The 25,830-nt window shown below is 39.4% G+C and overlaps 1 protein-coding gene across 7 annotated transcripts in view; it reads right to left on the reverse strand.

Annotated features, from left to right (window-relative positions):
• GPATCH2 (G-patch domain containing 2) overlaps nucleotides 1-25,830 on the reverse strand; it is a 138,255-nt gene that overhangs the window by 97,162 nt on the left and 15,263 nt on the right. For 3 of the 7 annotated variants that reach the window (XM_064164520.1, XM_064164521.1, XM_064164524.1), the window contains exons 4-5: nucleotides 19,154-19,336; nucleotides 17,999-18,078 (exon numbers count right to left, since the gene is read on the reverse strand). In XM_064164520.1, the coding sequence (XP_064020590.1) occupies nucleotides 17,999-18,078; nucleotides 19,154-19,336 (263 nt within the window). The other 4 variants (XR_010307070.1, XM_064164523.1, XM_064164525.1 and 1 more) reach the window with 4 other exon arrangements.

The following is a 25,830-nucleotide window of genomic DNA, read 5'->3' on the forward strand; positions in this document are numbered from 1 at the left end:
CCTTCCAAAGCAAAGTGTCTAAACATCCACCTGTTCCCTAAACATTTCTGTCTATACACAGGAGGTAAGAATTAATCTCAGATGTAGTATTTCTGCAGTTGAGCTTCATGGCAACAAAGATATAACTGAAAATTGAACAGTACCATAACAGACTGGAGAGCTGGGCACAGAGGAACAAGATGAGGTTCAACAAGGACAAGTGCAGAGTCCTGCACCTGGGGAGGAATAATAAACTGCACCAGTACAGGCTGGGAGGTGATCTGCTGGAGAGCAGTCCTGTGGAGAGGGACCTGGGTGTCCTGGGGGCTAACAAGTTCCCCATGGCATAGCAATATGCCCTTGTGGCCAAGAGGGCAAATGGGATCCTGGGGTGTATTAGGAGGAGTGTGTCCAGCAGATCAAGGGAGGTTCTCTTTCCCCTCTACTCTGCCCTGCTGAGACCTCATCTTGAATACTGTGTTAAGTTTTGGGCTCCCCAGTTGAAGAGGGACAGGGATCTGTTGGAGAGAGTCCAGCAGAGGGCTAGGAGGATGAGGGGACAGGAGGACATGGCTTATGAGGAGAGGCTGAGGGACCTGGGGCTGTTTAGTCTGGAGAAGAGAAGACTGAGAGGGGATTTGATAAATGCTTCTAAGTATCTGAAGGCTGCCAGGAGTTGGGTGACAGGCTCTGCTCACTGCTCCCTATGATAGGACAAGGAGCAATGGGTGTAAGTTGCAGCAAAAGAGGTTCCACCTCAACACAAGGGGGAACTTCTTTAATGTAAGGGTCACAGAGCACTGGAACAGGCTCCCTAGAGAGGTCATGGAGTCTCCTTCCCTGGAGACTTTCAAGGCCTGTCTGGATGTGTTCCTCTATGATCTGTGTTAGATAGGATTGTCCTGCTCTGGCAGGGGGGTTGGACTCGATCTCCTTGGGTTCCTTCCAACCCCTAACATCCTGTGATCCTGTGATTTAGCATCCTGTCAAAATAGTTGGCCACAACAGGTACTGAGAGCTTATCCAAACACATTCTTCACAATGTAATTTTCCTATTTCAATTGTTCTGAGATTAAATTTCTTTACCTTACCAACTAATGGAAGAACTCTAGAAGAAACATATCAAAAGAAATCCAGAGTTTTGGAGTACAAACAAACACAACAACATTAACTGAAAGGTCACAGTTTTGTCTCAAAGAACCAGTAACAAAAGACTACACCTGTAATCATAAAATAGACCAGGTTGGAAGAGACCTCCAAGCTCATCCAGTCCAACTTAACACTCAGCCCAACTTATCAATCAACTAGACCAATCAACTTGGCACTAAGTGCCTCATCCAGTCTTTTCTTCAACACCTCCAGGGATGGCAACTCTGCCACCTCCCTGGGCAGCCCATTCCAACACCAATCATTCTCTCTGTGAAGAAGTTCCTCCTAACATCCAGCCTGTACCTCCTCTAGCACAACTTGTTCCCCCTGTTCTGTTGCTGGTTCTCTGGAAGAAGAGATCGACCTCCACCTGGCTACAACCTCCCTTCAGGTAGTTGTAGACAGCAATGAGCTCATCCCTGAGCCTCCTCTTCTCCAGGCTGCACACCCTCAGCTCCCTCAGCCTCTCCTCACAGGGCTGTGCTCCAGGCCCCTCACCAGCTTTGGCGCCCTCTTGTGGACACCTTCCAGTACTTCAACATCTCTCTTGAACTGAGGAGCCCAGAACTGGACACAGGACCCAAGGTGTGGCCTGACCAGTGCTGAGAACAGGGGAAGCATGACCTCCCTTGTCCTGCTGGCCACACTGGTCCTGATACAGGCCAGGATGCCATTGGCTCTCTTGGCCACCTGAGCACACTGCTGGCTCATGTTCAGCTACTGTCTCCTAGTACTGCCAGGTCCCTTTCTTCCTGGCTGCTCTCAGCCACTCTGTCCCCAGCCTGTAGCACTGCCTGGGGTTGTTGTGGCCAAAGTGCAGAACCCTGCACTTGGCCTTGTTCAATCTCATCCCATTGGCCTTTGCCCACCCATCCAGCCTGTCCAGGTCCCTCTGCAGGGCTCTCCTACCCTCCAACAGATCCACACCTGCTCCTAGCTTGGTGTCATCTGCAAACTTACTGATGATGAACTCAATCCCCTGGTCTAGTGTTATGAAGGGGACTAGTTGAAATCTGAGTTTGGGGTAAAATGCAATGAGGCCGATTTAAAAGCTATTAAACAATTTATTCATATACATAAAATAATTCCCCCAAACTTATTTACAACTCTCCCTAGAAGTTCTTTGATGCAGTTACCAGGACTACTTTACAGAATGTCTCTAGAGAAAGGTTTCAGAAAGTCTCTTTAACAGAGAGTCTGGCAGCTTAATTCACCGCTTGTGAGGTTGACTAAAATCCTTTAGCAACTTGAACAAAGAATGAAGAGTACTCACTAGTCCTAATGTCTGTGGCCCAAAACATAGGCAGAAGAATATTCAACTGAAGTCCTGTGGCAAATTCCACCTGGGCTGCAAAGTGGAATCAGCTGCTGGCTGAGGCGAGGGCTGAGGCGAGGGCTGAGGCGAGGGCTGAGGCGAGGGCTGAGGCGAGGGCTGAGGCGAGGGCTGAGGCGAGGGCTGAGGCGAGGGCTGAGGCGAGGGCTGAGGCGAGGGCTGAGGCGAGGGCTGAGGCGAGGGCTGAGGCGAGGGCTGAGCAGCAGGTGAGTGAGGAACGAGCAAGCACGCAAGCCCCTCGTTCACCTGTGCACCCCCATTTATAGGCTAACGGCTGAGGCTAATGGCCTCATTGGCTACACAATCACCCAGTCACCTCTGGCAATCACCCAAGTAGACCCAAAAAAGGAAGAACCCACAGGCTGCTGTCTTCCAAAACTGGGGGCGCATAGGCCTTGAGTGCGGCAGGGGCGTGGCCCTTATGAAGCCTCCCTCAGGCAACCAGATCAAACCAGATTCGGTTGCCTGGGTTTCTTTGTCCTGTTTTCCCGACGCTGGCTGCAATGCAGACAGGCAGGTAAAATAAGACAGGACATGCTCAAGACCATTTTATGCCCTTTCATAGAATCATAGAATCAACCAGGTTGGAAGAGACCTCCAAGATCATCCAGTCCAACCTGGCACCCAGCCCTAGCCAAGCAACTACACCATGGCACTAAGTGCCTCATCCAGGCTGTGCTTCAACACCTTCAGGGACGGTGACTCCACCACCTCCCTGGGCAGCCCATTCCAATGCCAATCACTCTCTCTGTGAAGAACTTCCTCCTAACATCCAGCCTATACTTCCCCCAGCACAACTTGAGACTGTGTCCCCTTGTTCTCACCACATCTAGATCATTAAAAAATAGATGTTGAAGAGGACTGAGCCCAGCACTGACGCCTGGGGGACACCACCAGTGATATGCAATAATCTTGGATGATTTTGGTAGCATTTTAGTGAAAGCCCTCTTTGAAATAAAACTATCTTCTACTCTCAGTGTCACTACATGGTAAACTGGCAGACTACAAATGCAATCTAACACAACAAAATAGTTTCATATCTATTAAGCTAGCATTGGAAGAACACTAAGGTATTAAGGACCTACTTTTCCAAGTCCCAGGTCATCTTAAAAGCATCACTACAGCTAAATGCAGGTAGTCATATCGAAGCTTTCCATGTTCATGGCAGATTTCAGGTCTCATCTCAACAGCTCTGACCATACCACCTGCAGTACTAACATCCTCCTAAAAATATGCACAAACACCTCTCCACTGCAAAAATAACCACCCCTAACTGACATCTGACTGAGTCTCAGAAAGGATGGTACAATCGAATACTAGGAAAAACTGTTCTGAAGTTAGATTTTTACACAGATTTTAAATGATCAAATTTTTCTAATGTGACTATTGCTACTTCTGAGAGTTCATTTACAGCCTTGCATTAGTTTACTCCATCAAATACTCATACACCAACTCCTGACATACTGCTAGCTTCTTTCACCCTACTCATTTCTTTGAAGAACACAAAAACGTGGCTAACAGTTAATTCTTTGCACAATTCATGCATCCTGAGGCTGTTGGTGGCAAATGTTACTAACAAAGGTAATTCCTTTCTGCCTGGATCTTGCCAGTTACCAGCACTAGGCAGGTGATCTCCACTGCCCCATGTCAGGGACAGATATTGAAAGGAATTAAATCAGACAACATATTTAGCAGATTGTCGTCAAGGACAACATGAACACATATGACAACTGTTAAGTTCTTCCCCTAGTTCTGTGACAGCTTACTCTTAACTCTCCTCACACAAGCTGCATTCTCACAAAGTAAAACCTCGAGACATGAGTCCTACGGGGGGACTCCAAACCAGATTTATATAATTGCTGGAAACTCAGCTTTGTTGCAAGTGTTTGGCTATTTTTGTAATGCACACTACTCTAAGTCATAGAATGGTTTAGGTTGAAAGGGACCTTAAAGATCACTTAAGTTTCAATTGCCCTGTCAGGGGCAGTGTGCTGCTTTGAGGTTAATTGGAATATTATAATGAGAGAAATTAGGTCTTTGGTTGTGAAAGGAAAGTAATGAAGTCTATATCATTCATTGGTTTGCTGAGAGGGATAATAAGCCAAAACAAACAATTTGTCCCACACTCGTCTGTGACATAGCTTCTATTCACTTCCTCTCCACACTGCTCCAATCTCTCCACTAACAAATAACAACATAGGCAAACAAAAACAACCAGCAAAGCTTGTCTGGGAAAGTAGAGGGGGAAAGAGGGGGGAGTTTTGAGCCCTTCCAGGTAGTTTTCTTTATCTGAGAGGGAGTCTGAATTTCTGTATTATTTCTGATTTGTATACAATTGCAAATACTTGTAAATACATTGTGTACATATGCTTGTAAATTTTGCTTTCCTGTAAATATAGCTTCATCTTATGTCAAAGCTGTCTGAGATAGCTTGGTGAACTCCAACAGTGTGTGTGCAAAGTTTCTAACACACCACAGGCAGGAACACCTTCCACTAGACTGGCTTGCTCAAGGTCTCATCCAGCCCAGCCTTGAACACCTCTGGGAAGAGGGCATCTATGACCTCTCAGGCAACCTGTTCCAGTGTCTCACCAACCTCATCATAAAGATTTTTTTTCCTAATAGCCAGTCTAAACCTAACCCCAAGCTTTGATCCATTTTCTCTTATCCCACTGCAATCCCTTGTAAAAATTCTCTTCCTGGCTTTTTTGTAGGCTCCTTCAGGTACTGGAAGGCTGCTACACTTGTAGTACTGGGTAGTACTGATTTTGACATTATAAAGAGGCAATCTTTACCCAGCTTACTCTTCAAGAGTTCATTTTCTAAGTGAATGCATTATGAGCTGGTTATCCCTTAATAAGTACTTTGAACATTAGATCTGTATTTATACACCATTAGAGGAAGGCTTAACTAATGTGCAACAGAATCATACTTCCATATAAAAATAAGAAATTAACTTTGAGAGTCATGAACATATTGACACTATTTTTAGATGAGAAGACCTGTAATTAAAGCCTGATCTTTGCCTAAGAAAACATCTGTTTTCTTCACTGTGTAATTAGTGAAATTAATGAATTCCAATCCATCCACACAAATGATTTTTTTTAAACTCTGAAATCAATCACTTGAAAATCTGAGAGCCTTTCAGCTTACGCAAATTTGCCAATAAGTGATACTGTAAATCAAGTGAGCGACCTGTTCTAGTGGGAGGCATTCCTGCCTATGGCAGGTGGTTGGATCTGGATGATCTTTGAGGTCCCTACCAACCTAAACTATTCTATGATTTTAAGTTCAAATACTGAATGTATTTTTCCTCATAGTTGTTGTATACTGTGCTAGTTTGAAGCTAGAGTGTCTTGGTGAGAAGAATTAGATTACAGGCTGTGATGCTGACATGTATAAGAACAAGAACACAAACATAGGTAAGGGAGATACTCTTTGTCCAGGCTGTGGACTACATTTCTCTCTCTAACCTAACCTGCCACCTCTCTGACGAACCCATCTGCTTCCTAACCCCCTGGCTGACGCTCCAAGATACCTTAAGCACAAGGCAAAGTCTTGGGTAAGGTAGAGGGGTGGGAGGAAGGTGGAAGGGTGGTTGGGAGCCCCTCTCCTGGGGGCTCAGGTTGCTGGGAGGGGAGTTTTGTTTCTGTATTACCTTTTAACTTGTATATTTCTGTATATAACTGTATATACTGTAAATCTCTGGTTGTATATTTTCTAAGCTATAAATAATAAGCTTCATTCAATTTCCAGAGGCAGCTGACTCTGGTCTGGGTGATTTCTAAGGTGGTGGGGGGAGGAAGGGGGTAACACCCAAGCCATCACAGATACATTTTTCAGCCCATTCCCTCTATTCAGCCAGTGCTGACATTTATACCATAAACAAACCAGATTTGTGCATTAAGGAATTTGGTTACTAGACTGAACTTCTGATGAATAACTCTTGTCAGAAAACTGACTAAAAGATTGTGTTGTTTTAACTGGACCAGAAGAGGGAATATGCTTATTGGGACATGAAATAAATTAAGACAATCCCTCTCTGACACTTACTACATAAGGAAAACTGCTGAAGAGGTACCACGACTTTGCAACACAGATTAGAAGCTCAATCATTAAAAGAAGTTATGAAAATGGTCTTCTAAAATATTTTCAAGGTGTTATTTCTCAGACTGTTAAGTGGCAGATGACCACACTTGAAGAGGTTAAGACTGAATAACTGCAGACACAACAAATAATGAGAAACACACTGTATGCTTTAGTGGTCTTGGCACTGTCGTTACCTTGCTGCTATAAAGGGACACCAGAAGTAGATTCTATCATTCCCTGTTTGGTCACAGATGGATTCTAATTCAAAGGGCAATTTTGATTGTTCCTGCTAAAACTCTTTGGCCAAAACCTGCTTATCCGTTCATTTGCTTTAACTGTTCTAATCTTCCCCTTAGACTCAGGGATATGTGCAGGAGAAAGCCAGTCAACAATCTCAAAGTATTGTTTCACAAATCTGGCCCTCAGTTGAGAAGTTGCAGTGAAAAGTCTTTTAATCACCTTCTGATCAGAATTTACTGGATTGTATCTAAGTTCAAGGGTATTAAAATGTGCAAAGGAGGTTATGAAAAAATAGCTACGTTATAGATTTTAACTTCTTAACTAGAAAACTGACTCAAAATAGATTTTCTAATTTACAATGAATCAAAAGAAAAAAACATTAGACCATGGCAAAAGTGGCACAAATGTATCAAAAAGCAAATGAATAAACATTTGAAAAGATTTATTATCAGAAATTGTAATAAATTTTAGAAAGATGAATCGATTTTAGTTAAAAGGTATAACTGACAATTTATTGGGCGGGAAGATGCATTATTTTCCAATTGTTATCCACCTACAGTAAAACTGATTTGTGTCCTATTGTATTTTATGGAAAAGGAGAGAGCAACTTTCAGTGATTTAGATTAAATGTATTAATCATAACCAGGCACTGTGAACTATATATCTACTATTAAAGAAGATTTTTGACATTTAATTCTGTAGCAATATTTTGGCTCTGTACCGCTCTTCCTAAATCCAATTCCTGCTACAGTTGGCAGATTTCTCCCTTTTAATTTTATGGGGCTTAAAGTAGCATTTAACCACCCATGCGGTAAATACTGCAGGATTAGAAATATTTAGTGTTTTGTTTCGCTTTCAGGAGTACTAATCCATCAACCTCCAAATATTTTAAAAACATTTGCTACATTCTAGTAATATTTAATGTAAGATTCAGTAAAATATCCTAAGTCAATGAAATTGTTTTCCAGAAACAGAACAAAACCTCCATATGAAACCCTTAAAAAAAGCTTATACATCACTGATATAGGGGAATTAATTTTACAAATATATCAGCTCATATAGAAAGAAAACTTCAGTAAATCCTTCAGAGAGAGTTTTTAAATACTGTATCTGACTTTTGTCACTATTTATTCTCAATAAGCTGACAAATAGATATTTGAATGATAGAATCATAGAATCAGTCAGGGTTGGAAGGGACCACAAGGATCACCTAGTTTCAACCCTCCTGCCATGGCCAATGACACCCTACCCTACATCAGCCTGGCCACAGCCTCATCCAGCCTGGCCTTAAACACCTCCAGGCATGGGGCCTCCACAACCTCCCTGGGCAACCCATTCCAGCTTCTCACCACTCTCATGCTGAACAACTTCCTCCTCACGTCCAGGCTGAATCTCAGATACTTCAGATACTGGAAGGCCACAAGAAGGTCACCTCACAGCAGCCTCTTCTTCAGACTGCGCAGCCCCAATTCCTTCAGTCCACCCTCACAGCAGAGCTGCTCCAACCCTCTGATCGTCCTCAGGGCCCTTCTCTGAACACACTTCAGCATCTCCACATCCCTCTTGTCCCAGGGGCTCCAGAACTGGATGCAGTACTCCAGGTGGGGTCTCAGCAGAGCGCAGCAGATGGGGAGAATCACTGCCCTCGACCTGCTGGCCACAATTCTCCTGATGCAGCCCACGCTCTGGCTGGCCCTCTGGGCTGCAAGTGCACACTGCTGGCTCATGCTGAGCTTCTCATCCATCAGCTCCCCCAAGTCTCTCTCCTCAGGGTTGCTCTCCAGTCACTCACAGCCCAACTTGTAGTTGTCCTCGGGATTGCCTTGACTCAGCTGCAGGACCTTGCACTTAGTCTTGTCGAACCTCATGAGGCTGGCTTGTGCCCACCTCTTCAGCCTGTCAAGGTCCCTCTGGAGGGATCCCTTCCCTTCAGTGTATCTGCTGCACCACACAGCTTGGTGTCGTCATCAAACTTGCTGAGGCTGCACTCAATGCCTCTGTCCACAGCACCGACAAAGATGTTGAAATAGACTGGTCCCAGGACAGATATCCCTGAGGGGATCACTTCTTCTGAGCAAGGAACAACAATACACTTAAAGATATTTCTGCCACACTTTGCACTGAAATGCTACCTTTTATTCATGCAAAAAAAGTTCCACGTTGTTTTTAGACACTGGCTTTCTGTTTTTCACTTAAGTGCTATGGTTTACCCCATGGGGAAGCTTCCCTTATGGCAACTTCTAATAGGGGTACGTAGATGTAGGTAATGTTCTTACAGTTACTCTAGGTACTGCAAATTGTCTTAAGTTGCCTTAGATTTACACAAACTAATAAACTATGAAGAAAAGAGAGAAAGAAGTATAGTAATATAATCCAGTTGCCATATACATGCTCGATCTTTCCAAAACGTAACAGCATGACACAGGTGGTTTTCTTTTTCTACAGCCTGAATATGTAGAGAGAAAACAATTGCAAACCTACCATATGTCTGTTCAGTTCTTTGGAAATTAAGTCTTTCAAAACTAAGCAATCTAAGAAGAAGTGGTCTAGCAGAAGGGGAAATTTGGCACAATTTAAAGTGAATTTCACAAGTGTTTAAAAAAAAAAGAAAAGAAATATCCTTGAGGCCTTGAGCAACCTGTTCTAGTGGGAAGTGTCCCTGCCTATGGCAGAGGGTTGGAACTGGATGATCTTTGAGGTCCCTTCCAACCTAAACCATTCTATGATTCTATCCACGGCAAGACAGTTGCAACAGAGTTTGCCCGTTAGCAAGCAATAAGAAAATGACAGCCTAAATAAACAATTTTCAGTTCTTTGAAGTGAGGATAAGTCTCTTCTTTCACCCTTAAATCCACAATCTCCAGAAAGTGCTAAATCAAGTCTAAGAAACAACAGAAAGTTACTCTCATACCTCCAAATGCAGTTTTAAAAATCACCTTCCAAACCAGGGACTACCTAAAATGAATTCTCTTGAACTTGGGAGCCTAAAGCTGGACACAATACTCTCAATGTGGAATCAGGGCAGTATAGAGGGGAAGGAGAACACTTTTTTGGTCACACTCTTCTTAATGCACCCAAGGATACCACTGGCCTTCATGGCCACAAGGGCACATGGATGGCTCACAGGGTACTTGGCCACCAGGACTCCCAGGCCCTTCTCCACTGAGCTGCTTTCCAGCACATCAACCCCTAACCTGTATTGATGCACAGGGCTGTTCCTCCCCAGGTGCAGGACCTCACCCTTGCTGAACTTCATTTAGTTCCTCTCCACCCAATTCTCCAGGCTACCCAGGGTCTCACTGAATGGCTGCACAGCCTTACAGTGTACCAGCTATACCACCTTGTCTAAATGACCTCTAACCTGATTGTCTTTGACCAAGAAAGAGCCTTTCTTTCTCCAGGATTCTCCTATACCTCCAGAGTGGGAATCCTGGGATTCTATACATACTATAGCTAGGTAAGTGGACAAATCATTGACTGGTTGGAGCTGGAAGACACCTTAAAGACTGTCTAGTTCCAACCTTTCCATCATGGGCAGGGCAACCTTCCAGTAGACCAGGCTGTTTAAAACCCCATCCAGGATCGTTTCAAACACTTCAAGGGAAGAGATGTCCACAGCCCCTCTAAGCCACTTGTTCCATTATCTCACCACTCTCACAGTGAAGAGCTTCTTCCTTCTTGCTCCTGTCCTATCACTACATGTCCATGTGAAAAAAAAAACAACTGTCTTCAGAAGTCTCTCTTCAGCTGTCTTGCAGTCCATGTTATTTTTATGTTGAGGTCCCCAGAGCTCAGCATAGTACTTCAGGTGGGATCTCACGAAAGCACAGTAGAGGAAATCACATCCCTCAACCTGCTGGTTACTTCTTTTGATGTAGTCCAGTAGATGGGCAGCTTTCTGGGCTGCAACCACACATAACTGGGTCCTGTTGAGCTTCTTATCAATTCTCACACCCAAGTCCTCCTCCTCCTCAGGGTTGCTGAAGTGGACAGGTGTGAATGAGTTAAATAGTTGTTAAATAGTGCTGGTCCCAGTAGTGACCCCCAAGGAATGTCACTCATCACTGCTCTCCACTTGAACATTAATCTATGGCCCATAATTCTCAGTGTAACCAACCAACCAATTCCTTACCCACTGAGTGGTCCATCCATCAAATCCTTGTCTCTCCAATTTAGCGATGAGGATGTCATGTGGGCAGAGTGTCAAGTGCTTTGCACAAGTCCAGGTAGATGACATCAGTTACTCTTCCTTTATCCACCAACGTTGCAACTCTGTCAGACGGTCACCAAATTTGTCAGGCACTATCTCCCTTAGTGAAGGCATGACGGCTGTTGTCAGCTATCCTCTCATTATTCATGTACCTTAATACAGTTTCCAGGAGGACCTGCTCCGTGATCTTGCCAAGCACAGAGGCAAGACCAATTGGCCTGGAGCTCCCCAGGTCTTCCTTTCTTTCCCCATTTAAAAAAAACAGAGGTTATTTTCCCCCTTTTCCAGTTACTGGGAACTTCACCAGACTGCCACAACTTCTGAAATACAATTAATAGTGGCTCAGCCCCTCCTCAGAACTACACTCCATATGCACATTTGATTTCCCTGTTTCAAGAAACAAAATGGTAGCAAATGTCATTTTTCAGCTACATTACAGGTAAGTTAGGCTACAACCATTGTGGTTCACGCTACTTTATGGTTATTCTCAACAGGTTATAGAACATTGTCTCTAAATCTAACAAACTGAAGTCACAATAATCAAAGACTCTTCATTTTCATACTGTATTTCACATTACAAAAGTAGCAGAATAATTTTCCTGGATGATTCATGGTCTAATTGATTGGATAGGGCTGGATGATAGGTTGGACTGGATGATCTTGGAGGACTCTTCCAACCTGGCTGATTCTATGATTCAATTTCAACACCATGCATCATGTTTAATACTTTATTTTTTGTGCTGCATTTTGAAGTTATTTGATATATGCATCTCCATGACAAATTGCTGGACAGGATGCTAAAGATCCAGTTTAATTCACAGCTGCCTCAGTCTGGGTACAAGCCATATGAACTTGGACTGTATATAGGAAAGAAAACACCAACATTATTCATTGCATTTTGTATTTTTGATTTCATTATCAATCAAACAAGATTAAAGCCTCTTTGCCTCATAGTAACAGTTTTAGAGATAAGCTGCCAATTTTTACTGATCACTTCTCAGAGAAGATTTCTGGTTTAATATGTAGTCCATAAGGTAAAGCTAGAATAGAGCTAGCAAGCAAGTGTAATCTGAGTGAAAATTGTGTATCTTGGAACAAGTCCAGAAGACCACTATTAGTAGGCTTAATCTAGATACTTAGAGATAGGCAAAGTACTTCTGTAGAGTTAGGTGACAGTTGGACTTGATTTTAAAGATCTTTTCCAACTGAAACAGTTCTATGATTCAATTAGATATTCAAAGTGCCATTGTTTTCCCTACTGATGGCCACCACAAGAAATCCAGCTGAAAAAAACAGAAGAACTATTTTCAAGTAGTTCCAGCTGTCTGCAGATCTCACTCCCCCACACCCATTATTCTGGGCAAAAAGACAAAGTTTCCTATGGAGTGAAAAATGTACTTGTGTGAACGAGTTGTTATGGTTTGAATTTCCAAGAGATTTAAAGCAGTTTCAGAGTATTATCTGATACTGTACTTGCTTTCAGTTAAAAAGTGCTGAACAATCTGCTAGCTGAAATCACTGTCATCATTTACTTCACTTTCATGATGTTGCTACAGTATAAATGAGATGTTGCTCATCAGCTATGGCATGGCATCTGTGCTTGTGTTCCTTGCTCATCACATAGGACTTTCTGTCTATTCTCAGTTTTAAATGATAGATCAACTCCTCCATCATGCCTGATACAAGGAAACATGACCCCTAACTTGACTCTGGATATAAGATGCTGTCATTTTACCATTAATTCTTCAAAATGTTGCTATTGAGACATTAAGAAGTCTCTAGAGTGAACAAAACCAAGTGAAATTATTGCAGGAAAGATCTTAGAACCAAGTCCTTCTTTCCATTAGAGTTGTACTAAAATATAACATAACATAAGAACCAATATGGACTTAAGGAGTCACAACAAGGGAATTCCAAATACCTGCAGGATAAACATTTAATGCAGTCAGGCACCAGAAAGGTGCTTTTGTCATAAGCAGCAGAAAACAAGAGGAATAATTATGCTGCCTCATATTTTGAAGTGAAGAGATTTTGAGAAGTCACCATCTGTAATGAATGCTCCAAAAACGTTAAAAGTGCTTCCAAGAAAGGCAGTAACTGAAGAATACAAGTGACATCATTAGGGTATTTGGCCCCAATTTAAAAGTCAGCTTAAGTGAAATTGTAGGTGGCTATCACTGAACAGCTGAGGTGAGGTGAATTACAAGGAAGACTGCTTGGATTAACAGTTCATAGCACATGTCACCATGAATAAACCACAAAATGCATTTAAACAATAAGCAGCATATTTGGCATTTCTAAGACTAACGCTGGAGGGCAACTGTTTTGCTGAAGTGGGATGTTGGTTTTGACACTCTGCTTGAAGTGAGAGTCCAGGAAAAGAGACTAAGTCACCACATTCACTTTAGCTAGACAGAAATTAATCTTTGGTATTTAAAAGTTATGCTTGATCATCACAGCAGGTAACACATACCAAGAAATAAACCACTGAAAGCTCTGTGACACAGAGTGCATTGCCATAGTTACACCTAGAGATCTCAATTTTGTTGATCAAGTACAACCATTACTCTATAAGTAATTAATTGCCTGGGGCATTTTGACTATTTTTTTTCCTTGATAGGCATATATTCTCTTAGAATGAAACTGGGATACAATTCAAGAATATCTGCTCTAATTTACAAGATACACAACAGAAGAAAAAGAAGAAAAGAATAAGACAATCACATGCTCACCTTCAACAGTTAGTGCCTTCAGAGATCAGGATTTCTCTACCTGTTTTTGTTATGGCAGAGGAATTTTACATTTGGGTAAATCAACCAATAACAACACTGACTAACATCAGATTTGTTGAATTCTAAATATTTGCTGTTTGAGTTACCTGTAATTCCTTTTTGCTAATGAACTGCAGCTTCAAATGAGACAGACATGGTGTGGTATTATTTTTGCCTGTTTACTGGTCTGAGGAAACCAAGATGAACAAAGACTTTCATTAGATAACTACAAATGATAGGAAAATCACTGTTGGTGAAACATAGGTTGCAAGGCAGACTTCCTTAAACCATTCAGATCCCATAGAGGATGTGTAAGAAGTCGAAACACTGTTACAATCACAACTGTAGTGACAAACCTGATCTTATCTAACACTATTTCACTCAATTTCCAAAATACTTTGAGAAGACAAAAAGATTCTGAACACATCTGGCTGTTAAACAATTTAGAAGCATAAATATATTTATGTTTTGAGAACAGTTAAAAAAGCATGAGTGCTCAATACATCTTTTCTCCTCACACCAAGTGATTAGTAGCTATTCCAGACTAGACTCAGCCAGCTCTGGAAATTGAATGAAGCTTTATATTTACAGCTTAGCAAAGCATACAAGCAGATATTCACAATATATATAGAAATATACAAGTTAAAAAGGTAATACAGAAACACAACTCCCCTTCCAGAAACCTAAGTCCCCAGGAGGGGCTCTCAACTGCCCTTACACCTTTCTCCCACCCCTCTATCTTACCCAAGACTTTGCCTTGTGCCCAAGGAAGATTGGAGGGTCAGCCAGGGGGGTTAGGAAGCAGATGGATTAATCAGAGAGACGGCAGGTTAGGTTAGAGAGAGATGCAGCCCTAAGCCCAGACAGAGTGACTCTATTATCTATATTTATATTCTTCTTGTTATACATCTCAGCAAGCCTATGAGTGCAGCAGACATCACCATTTTTTCCCTTTCACAGCCTGTGATCTAATTCTTCTCACCAAAACATTCTAGCTAGCTTCAAACTAGTACACAACAATACTTGTAAATTGTAGAACTTTTGACTATCATGAAAGCATGTGGAGGTTGAGAAGCCCTGATCAGGTCATACACAGCTGCAGAATTCAACCAAGCACAGTAACGCTTGATGTGCCATACCTCCTAAAGACTACATTTAATACTGCTATGGTACAAAAGGATGTGTGTCATGTTTCTGATTACAAAATTGCTACTAGCAACTTGACACAGACATGAGAAAAGGCATGTTTTTTTCTATTTTCAAATGAAGTTCTGTTACAAATGAAGCTGCCACAAAACCAATGAAGACATGAGAAGTCAGCATTATAATTGCATGCCAGAATAAATGTTTGATAAAGCATTTAATTGCAAATTCCCTAAGACTTTGCCTGCCTTCAATAAATTAGACAATCCAAAGGATATATGCCAGTTGTGATGAATTAATTACTTTTATTACTCAGGTTTTGTCATCTTCTGTATGACAAATCATTCAAACTGCACATTGGATTAAATGATTTTTGTAGTATTTGCATGTTAAGTTTTTACTTCTCTCTTGCTTGTCTAGTGTCATACGATCGTTAAAAAGGTGCATTAACTCAAAGGCAGTGATGCCAGGAGTTTGTTCAAATTAGCAACTCAATGAAATGCAGGAATAGCACCTAGTGAGAATCTGAGTCTTAAAAAAAAAAGTTATTTTTAAGTTCACCAATTGATCCATAAAGAGCATCACTCTTCTTATGCTGTTCCCACAGCTTCTAAAAATGTGGTGGGAAAGTAATGTAAGCTGGCAGTTTCCTCTCCATATAGCTAATAATTACACTCTTAGCCTGATGATTCTCTTACAAGAAAACACCCAAACAGTTGAGTATTAAGTTCTTTGACAGAGGATGAGGTTATATCACAGTATTATCATAGCTACTCATTCTGCCTAAACCAGTAATCTCTTTGAGGCTTTTATAGCTGTTTTAGCTGTGAACACTCAACCAAACTCTCAGAAAAGATTCAACTCTTAATGTCAAGGGCTAACTATACACTCACATTCCTTAGATACAAACCATACAACCTTAGAATGAATTTAATGTGTCTCTCTCAGTAAGAAACTCCATTTTTCACTTTGTCTGCCTTTAAAGTCTGTGTCAAAGCAGTGATACAGACATCAGACTCCTTGCTGTTAAAAAAGAATTAAGCCACACCACAACCCTGTTCAATGAGTTGAGTCTGCAGTGTTCTTTCCTCAGGATATTAATCTTTCTAAAAGCATTCTTGCTCTTCTTCACTGTTACTATCTAATAGCAGTAATTACTTCTTGTTCTGTGTTATCAGATGTCACAGGTATTAAATGGCTTTTTTTTTTTTGGTCATTGAATTGAAGTATCTAAAAAGATGCTCTTTTAGAAGCAATCAGACAAAAGGGGGTACATGAGCTCTGGTTTATATAGCTGTTTGCAAAGACAGATGCAGCAGATGTGGCCACAAACATAAATAGTCATTGAGATGGTCAGAAAACTGCACCTGAAGAGCCAGCTGCATATACATTCTATATACACACTCCTGCCTGAAGAGTGGTTTAGAAGACACATTCACACGTCAACCTTGTTTTGGAGCACTATGTAAATGATATATTTAATAACTGGAGGCAACTGAATTATCAATCTTTAGTAAATCAGCGTGTAGTTTTGTTATAAAGGGAACTAGGATACCATCTTCATATATAATGTATCATGACTGGAAGACAAAATCAGTTCCTGAGGACAACCCAAAAAGCATAGCAGAAAATAAACACTAGGATATTTTTTACCATATAAACACATTCACAATATATCTTCATCAACTGAAATTTAATCACCTTTTTACAATTTAGAGGAAAAGGCAGTTTTTAGGGTAGTTAAGCCATGTATCATCAATACCATGAAGCTAACCTATCAGTTATAATAGCTCCTATAAAATACCAGAGTGAAATTGCAATAAGCCTAGAAAATGGGCTACAAATCCCAGATATGCTCAAGCAAGCACTGAACCAAAAATAAAAATAGGTAGATAGGAAACCAAGAACCAGATAGCATTCATCTAATTCATGACCACTAACAGCAGAGTGTACAGGCCAAGGTTTTAAAGCATCTTATTCGACTCTAAATGGTAGTTATTAGACAAGGACTTAAATTATAAAAACCTTTCCTCTTCAGAATGAGTTAAATTCCTAACAGTTCCTTTCTATTGTCTCTACATAGAACAGCTCTTACATTTCTCACAAGCACTTTATTTTGTTTAGGCAAATTAAAATTTGAAAACGTTTGTGCTCTCAAATAACAAAGAACATCAGCGTTGTGGTATTTATTGTGCTGGGATATATTTATTACATACTGATAAAATCTTCCACATTCTCCTCATTTTCCAAACACTACCCTGGTAAGAAAGGTGACTGCATTGCAAAAAAGTACATTTTAGCATTTTAGTTTAAAAAGTTCCTCTTCTTGCACTCTCCCACGAAGAACAAATGTTTAAAAATTCATTAGAATCTAATTTTAAGAAAAAAGACATGGGAAAATTCAAAGACCTAGATTATACAAAAATGCAAGGACAGAGAGAAAGTTTTTTTCTTCAATTCTAAGCATTGCTCTCAGAGCTGAAAGCACTAAAAGCCCACCAACATCTCTCATTTGTAGTCATAGCTTTAGAACAAAGTCCAAAAGAATTCATGAAGTTTGTGCCAGGTGCATCACTAACTTGCTTTAAGTTTTTGTACATACCCTTTCCCTGACCATGCAGAAGTCAGCTAAACAGAAAAGAACAAGGACAGATTCCCCAAAGCAAATTTTTGCAGAATAAGAAAGTAATAAAATAAATCAGAGTTGTACCACAGTCTTTCCAGTATCAGCAAGAAGACAACTTGAGTTTGATTTTCATTGTAAGAGGAGAGAAATATTTTCATACAGAAGTAAAATACATACTGAAAATGTTAAATAACCCCCTCCCCAACCCTTTTCCTTCACTTGTGTCAAGTGCTGAAAAACAGCATCAGGCTGTTTCTGCCATTCACTAAATATTCCACTCCAATAGAATTGTAGTGGGAAGAGTCTAGCTATTAAAAAAGCAAACATCATCAGTGGCACTTTAGTCTTACCATTCCATTACCTGTCTACAACATCAAGAAACAAGCATGAGAGGAATATACTTTAAGAAAAGCCTCTAAGTGCAGTGTACATTAGCTTACAATAATAAAAGCACCTACCATGGCATTCTGGTTTCCTGAAGCCTTTTTTATGTTTCTTGTTGGCATTCCATGAAGATGACTAAATCTGTTCTGGAAACCTATTAAAAAAAAAGAATTACAAATTGATTTAAGAGTATCTTCTTATATCATGTAACCAGTACAATTCATCATTACATGCCAATCTGTTAATCTGGCTTCACTTTTATATTAATATTTTCATACATTGTACTGGTGGAAATAAAGATCACAGAATTGGAAAAGTGAAACAAAGGCTATGCTGTCATGAAAATGAACATTGCTATAGATATTCTTACTGCCATCCTGGTTCTATGCACAGTTGGCTACATAAGCAGAGCATACTGAACTACAGCAGTAAAGTGATTTCATTAGTACTAGAAAATGTTAAATCTGGTGAACATGCAGCAACCAAGTCCTTAGAAACAATTCCAAGCATCTGGAAAATAAGCCTCATGAAAGTATTAAATATATTCAGAGTGCAGAGTAGAAGTGATTTGACCACAACTCATAAAAGATCTGTATTTGAGCATGAATGAGATCCTTGTCACAGAGGGAAGGATTAAGAAAATTATTTAGCAGTAAGCTGAGGTCTGATAATTTCAATTCTTAGACAAGAGCAGGTTCCTAGGTGTAAATGCAATCTAACATTGGTATAACCTACCACTGGTTACAATGGGTGCACAGTTGTCTCAAAGAAAAAAAAAGTTTGGTATTTTCTAAGCTACAATCACAATCCATGCTTTAAAGGAATCATTCTCTCTTCTCTACAAAAAATGTGGCCTGACCATAAAGCAAAGCAAAGCACAGGGCACACAAGTCTTTCCAGCCTTTGAAGCCATCAACCTCTATAAAATTACAAATATTATCACAGAAGCCAGGAACCAAATGGAACGTAAGATTCACTTCAAATAACACTTAACAATTCTCAATGCAAACACTGAGACAAGAAGTAAGAGCAGGATATCAAAATGAGCCAAGTTTTACTCTTTCCCACTTGTCTAATAATTGATTTTAAAGAAAGTATTCATAATTATGTCTAAAACAAACAGGTAATTCGAAACCTGTCAGCATTTTACACCCTTTGTATAATGTACAGACACCTTGCTCGTCTATCCAACTGATGCTACAGCTTGCATTTGCTTGATGGCTACTTACCTCTCCTCCCTGAGTGGGACATCAGAGGGAAAGTACCAGTTAAGATACTTTCAAAGACTGGATCAGGCAACTCTCTTTCCAGTTCAGTAGAGTCTTCTTGTTCCCACCATGGAATGACCCCTGTAATTCCACATGCTCCACCGGATTCATTTTCATGAAACCAATCGCTCTGCTCATCATCACCTGTGCGAGGGCAGTATCCCCCCAAGACCCCAAAACAGGAGGAGGAGCAGAGAAGATAAAAATCAGATGCTACCATCAAGAAACACTCTGACAGGACAATTATTTCTTCTGCTTTATAGCTGCATAACAATTACTCATTGACAGCAATTCTATTTAGAAAATGCTTCTCAAGAGCATGGCAAGCACTGCTATCAATGAAACCACATAAAATGTAATGTTTTAAAACCAATTTACAACAGTGAAAAACAATAATAAACTAGTTAATCCTCTGGCAATAACTGCAGGGAAAACCATTTAAAGTACTGCACTTTACATATTAACAAAAAAACAAGTCTTAATCTCATGCAGGGAATTAAAAGGTATAAAACTGTGAAACTAGTTCTTTGCAGCTGATAATGGTCTATAATTAGCTTAATTTCATGATTTGTATGGCTGGTAAAAGGCAAAAACAATCATGAACAGATGTGACTAAATGAAGTTAATCTGATTAAGTTCATTTAGAAATAAGTTTTGAAAAAGTTGATTTTAAATGAAAACTGACAGTATCATATGATTGAGGAATTATACTGCATTATACCACAAAGCTGGTCATATTTACTGACAATATTTATAGGTGTACTATTAAAATACCTGGATTTGAATTCCAAAGTAAAACCAGACTAAAAATATGATCTTAAACTAAGCTCATAAACATGCTGGCAACTAAAATTCAAATGGTTAGGGTTGTTTTAAAACATGTTCTTTTATACAAACCAGATATCTTTTGATCTCTTCTAAACTATCTTCATGTAAGACATGACAAATTTCCTTTCTTAGGCCCCAAAATTAGATTTCAAAGTATGTTGTGCATATTTCAATTCAACCTGAAAGTATCCAAACCATGCTACACTATTTCTGCATCTAAATTATTTGTTTGGCATTTCAATTTTTGATTAGGCAGAACCAAGCCAGACATAAATGCAAGCTTCATTAGATAGAACAAAAAGCATTTGTGCAAAATTTTATTGTCACTCAACCCTACAATAGGAAAATAAAAATAATGAAGATCCAAAACTAAATTTGAGGAAAAATAAAATTCAAACACATTTTATCCAAATTAACTGTTGCAATGAAAAGAATACTTCAAGATTAATCACAAGTGAAAATAGCTCTAAACATTCACTGGGACAGGTACTTTGAGAAAATAAACTAAAGCCTCTCAGTGGTTTGTTGCAGGTGTAATGTAATCCTTACACCTTTAATGATAACAACTAAAAGCAAAATTAGCAGAGACTAGAGAATAATAACTTTTGGTTGAAGGAAAGGGAAAACAGAAATGGAAAGAGATCCACAGGTCCAAATAAAGTCTAAGTTCCTTTGAGTTCCTGGAATGTTTTGGCTTACTCTCCATGTTTTTTGCAATCCTTACTTATAGCTATGCATTCACCATTAACTCTATCCCCTTTCATTACATGCCTCTGGAGATTATGTTAAAACAACAAACAGAGACAGCCATGGAAGGAGAAATACATCTTTTCATTAGACTGATCTGTGGTTCACAATTAAGTTTTAACTCTTCTGGTTTGATTTTTCCTTTTTTTTTCCTGAGTATTTTGTAGTAAGATGAGAGGCTCTAGACACCTTAACTAACAAGAAATACTATCAGGAACTGAAAAGAAGTCTTGTTAAACATAAGAGTAAATACAGATATTGGTATTGTGTAATAGCATATTACCATATGGTATTATGTAACACCATCATCTGCTCTGGAATACAACTGTACAGGTTTGATGTTAGTAAATTACACTGAAGACATCACATGATCTCATTTTTATGCTCGCCTCCATCACTGTGATCCACATACAATATTTAGGATTTTGACTATTCAGGTCAGACAACTTCATGTTATTTCTTTTTCACTTGGCAAAGACTATAAATAAGACAAAATAGTTCAAAGTCATACTTGAGACTGCAAATTCTTTCTTTGAGAATGACACCCTGACACCTACAGCTACTAACATGCTATACAAGCTCCAGATTAGTTTCTTGATAGAGAAGACAGAAGGATAGAATTCTCATACTGCATCATTAGGGGATCATCTTCATAAAAGATACAGTAATGAATATATATTTAATGATAAAATAGGGAACAGCTATCTTTAAAAGCTTAGCCAACTCCACAGTGGAACTCTGACATTCCCTGACCTTCTCCAATATTAAGAGTTTAAACACTTTATTGGTATAATTTTCTTTCCTACTTGCTTAGATCTTAAAGGACACTTCACAAGTGCTGCATGTCATGATTTAAGAGGGACTTAAGTCAACTGTGGATCTTCCCAAGTATACTTATAGGTGTAAACAGACTAGGGTTGCAGAATATATTTTATCTCTGATGCAATACATTAATATACTTGCAATTTGACTTTTTGGAATTTTGGTTATTCAAAACAGCAGTCATATCAAGGAGTGTTTTAGTAGCATTACAGTTTTGTTGACATTGTACTGGAAGCTTAACTTTAAAAGTGCCTCTTAACTTAACGTGCCTTTGCAAAGCAGACCTATAAAGGGCACTAAAACTACTAGCTAGGACTATAACAGAGGTCTGTTAATGTAAGATTAGACACTATTTCAGAACTCCTCTTGTAAAAGTTTTCTACATTGCCCATAACACCACTTATCATTGAAGTTTTTTAACAACTGCAAAACAGGCATGTACAAAAATGGTACTATGAACAAGGAAGGAACAGGAAGAGAAAGGAACTTCGTATGGATTTTTGATCTGTAAGTTTTAGACACAGTTCAGTTCTTTCAATTACTTTGTTGGCAGGCTCTCCCATCTCCATAAGCAAAGGCTCAAGGGCTTCATGTTTGCATAAGACTTTGGCTTTTTAATACCTATAGAAAATCATACCCCAAAGCTGACCAATTTACGTGGATTGAGTTAAACCTGCTGCTGTTATTCATACCACACTGCAGTCATGCCAGCTTCAAAAGCTTACAAGTGCTGACTGCAACAACATACTATGGGGCTTGAAGTTCAGATCTGCAACATAGGAGGCATCCTGTTCTGGTTGCTGCTTCTGGGTTCTGGGATTTTAGGCGTTGTCTCTTTTGTGCAGGCATGGTAGTGGAATAGGTGGGGAGTCAGGTAGCTGCTAGTTCGGGTTTTCTGTTCTATGCTAGGTTTTTTTTCCTCCTGTATTTCACTGTGCTTCTTCTGCAAATAGGCTAAGCTAAAGTAATCATGCATTGTATTATTAATTAGATTATTAGCTAAGGTAATTATGGATTGTGATTATGATATCTCATGTTATATTAAACTCTTATCTCACCTCCTTATATCAACCCTGAGTTGTGTGTGTTACTTTTCCCCTCATTTTTTGTGTTGAGGGAGCAGGGAGTTTAACCCTTGTGCTAAACTACCACATTCTGAAAAAGAGGCAAGAATTCACTTGTGGTTTGTTAATAGTTCAGTATCTATCTTCTGCATTGAGCACTTTCCTTGACCTTTATTCTTTTGCTGGCTAACTGCACAAGGTAGTACATTTGTCATATTGGGACTGAAAAACATGGGAATACCAATTACTTTAAGAAGAGACTTAATGCCATGGTCCAGTTGACTGGATAGGGCTGGGTGCTAGGTTGGACTGGATGATCTTGGAGGTCTCTTCCAACCTGGTTGACTCTATGATTCTATTCTAATGTAATTTGATAGTAGAAAACAGCACAGCAAAAAAGTTCCTTTTGCCCTCTCCCATGACTCAATGTAAGCACCTGGCTAACTTGGAAAAGGAGGACAGGCATAGGTGGGTTCAGGTGTGGACTTCATGGGTACAAAACAAATCAAACATACAAAAAAAGCTATCAGACTAGAAAAGAAGAAGGCTGGAATGAAAGAAGGAACAGAATTTGAAAAACCAAACCAAAACACACTGTTAGGTAGCACACCACATATAACAAGCTGAAGATTTTTCAAGTTTCAGCAATTTTATCTTAACTATTGATGGCAATTAAAGTATATTTAGCAGCTAATCCCTTACTACCCCCAATTACAGCTACACCTGGTGTTCTCAAATCAAATTATAGAAGATGAAACTTTCCAAGAGCCTGTGCACAGAAGTGTACAGTGACAGTGGTGGAATTTACTTCAGTTTGCTTTCTGAAATAATTTTTGGGAAACACTAAAAGGTGCAAGATTGGGCAACTCCAAAGTTCAGAATGAAATACCCAACTGTTTAACTGACTAGCCAACTGCTCAGAGAAACTGCTGCCTTGGATCACTCTTCTACAGTATCTGTCCTGTCAGATGAATACTCTTTGGGAATTAATTAGGGGTTTGTATACAGAGAGTATTTATCTGCAATAAAATGAGATACAGTTCTTCATCTCAGAGACACAAAATGAAAAAGTGCTGCACTGAAGAGCAAGATCTCCTTCTGCCCTGCTACCCAAATTTCTGAATGACAGCAGGGACATCATTTTAACCAAGTACTTCACCAGGCAGCATTAATCAGTCTCTGGTTCTCCACTTGACTTAGCAGAAACCTGAAGTCAGAAGTGCAGAAAATTTGAAGTACAAATGAGGTCAAGATGCTGATGTTCTGAACATATATCCTGTATAAGGGACATAGGAATCAGAATCTACCTTTAGAAATGAAAAAAAAAAAAGCCAATTCTTCCCTTAATATATTCTCACATCTAAGCTTTTCCTTTGCTTTTATCAGATTTATTCTCTTTCCTTCAGTCTTTCTAATTTTGTATGTCTCAGTTCAGCTATAAATTAATTTACAGAGATAAAATAACCTCCTCTTACTCCATACAGGGAGCACAAAGATTAAAATTACCAGCATTTTCTTGGGAAAAGAAATAATTATTTTTAGAAAATAAAGAATTCTGGGTTTGTAGTAGGATCTCTAATAGTACTTTCACAGAAGTCTTCACAAAACCAAAGCTTCAATGTCTGAGTTCAAGGGTGAAGTTAACAATCCTCTGATTATACCCACAAAATAGTTTCATCCTGACAATATCCTTCAAATTCAGTATTTGTTGTTCTTTTCATTTATATTTCAGAATACTTTTTCAGGTTTAATAACTTTCTGCTTGAAAATTACAGTCGAATTGATTGAAGGTTCTAAAATCAAGCATGCAAAAATAACATATATAGCTTTATTGTAAAGAATTAACATTAAAAATGGTGACATCACACCAGTGAAAAAACACTATTGTTCATCTATCCCTCCCTTTTTCTCCTCCCCCAAAATATGTAAGAAAACAGAGATGGTTTCAACCATATTATTGTAAGATTTCAATTATTTAGTTCAGGATTTAAGGATAAAAATATTGATACAAATACATCATATCTATGTAATTACAAAATATGATAGGTCACGTCACATACAAATACAGAGAACAAATGCTTTAAAAATTGCAAGTCAAAAGGGAAATTCATATAGGGGAGTAAAACCAAATCTTTTTCATCTGCCTTATATTGATACACTGAAAAGAACCAAAATATTGAAGTTTGTGCTAGTTTGAGCCTAGCGGAGATATTTTAGTGAGAAGAATTAGATTACAGGCTGTGAAAAGGAAGCAATGGTGATGTCTACTGCCTCAAGAACATGAACACAGATAACACAGTTGCTCTTCAGCTCTGACTGTATGCGCTTCTCTCCCTAACTCACTGTCTAACTATTCCATCTGCTTCCTAACCTCCTGGATGATTCTCCAAACTCACCTCGAACACAAGGCAAAGTCTGGGGTAAGGTAGAGGAGTGGAAAGGAGGTGGAAGGGTGATTTGGAGCCCCTCCAGGGGACTCTGATTTCTGGGAGGGCTGTTGTGTTTCTGTATTGCCTTTTCAACCTGTATATTTTTGTATAAAGCAGTATATATTGCAAATACCTGCTTGTATATTGTGCTAAGCTGTAAATATAAAGCTTCATTCTTTAATTTCCAGCTGCTGAGTCTAGTCTGGGTGATTTTCTTAAGTGTGGTGGAGCAGGTAACACCCAAACCATCACAAAGCTAAAAGACCAGTATGAACTTTCACACAGAACCTAAGTTAGCACAACTACAACCAGGTAGCATAAGTCTTGTAGCACAACTTACTGCTGAGCAAGGAAGGTAGCAAGAATGGCAACATCTGTTCTAAGTCTGAAAATCATCTCCTTAAAATAACAAATTATGACATTAAAAAAACAGAAGAGAATGGATTATGTATTAGAGAGAAAAGGAAAAAAGAAAAAAACACAAAGAAAAAGACTCTGAACATTCCTTTAACCTAGATCTGTGGAATGGGCCAAGATTTGTTTTCTCGTACACACTGAAGTAGGCTGTGGCAAAATGCTTCCAAAAAATCTCCATTATATTAGAACTGCCAACAGGAAGGAAAAAAAGAAGTCTTAATAACCTAGCAGACTACTCTGTTGCATCTTTGTATACTGTCAAAAACACTGAGTTCCTAGTCCATGAGCAGAGCACTAAGATGTTAGTGTAATACAGGTTAAACTTAGAAGA

Source organism: Pogoniulus pusillus, chromosome 25 (genome assembly GCF_015220805.1).
Source record: "Pogoniulus pusillus isolate bPogPus1 chromosome 25, bPogPus1.pri, whole genome shotgun sequence".
Classification (NCBI taxonomy): Eukaryota; Metazoa; Chordata; class Aves; order Piciformes; family Lybiidae; genus Pogoniulus; species Pogoniulus pusillus.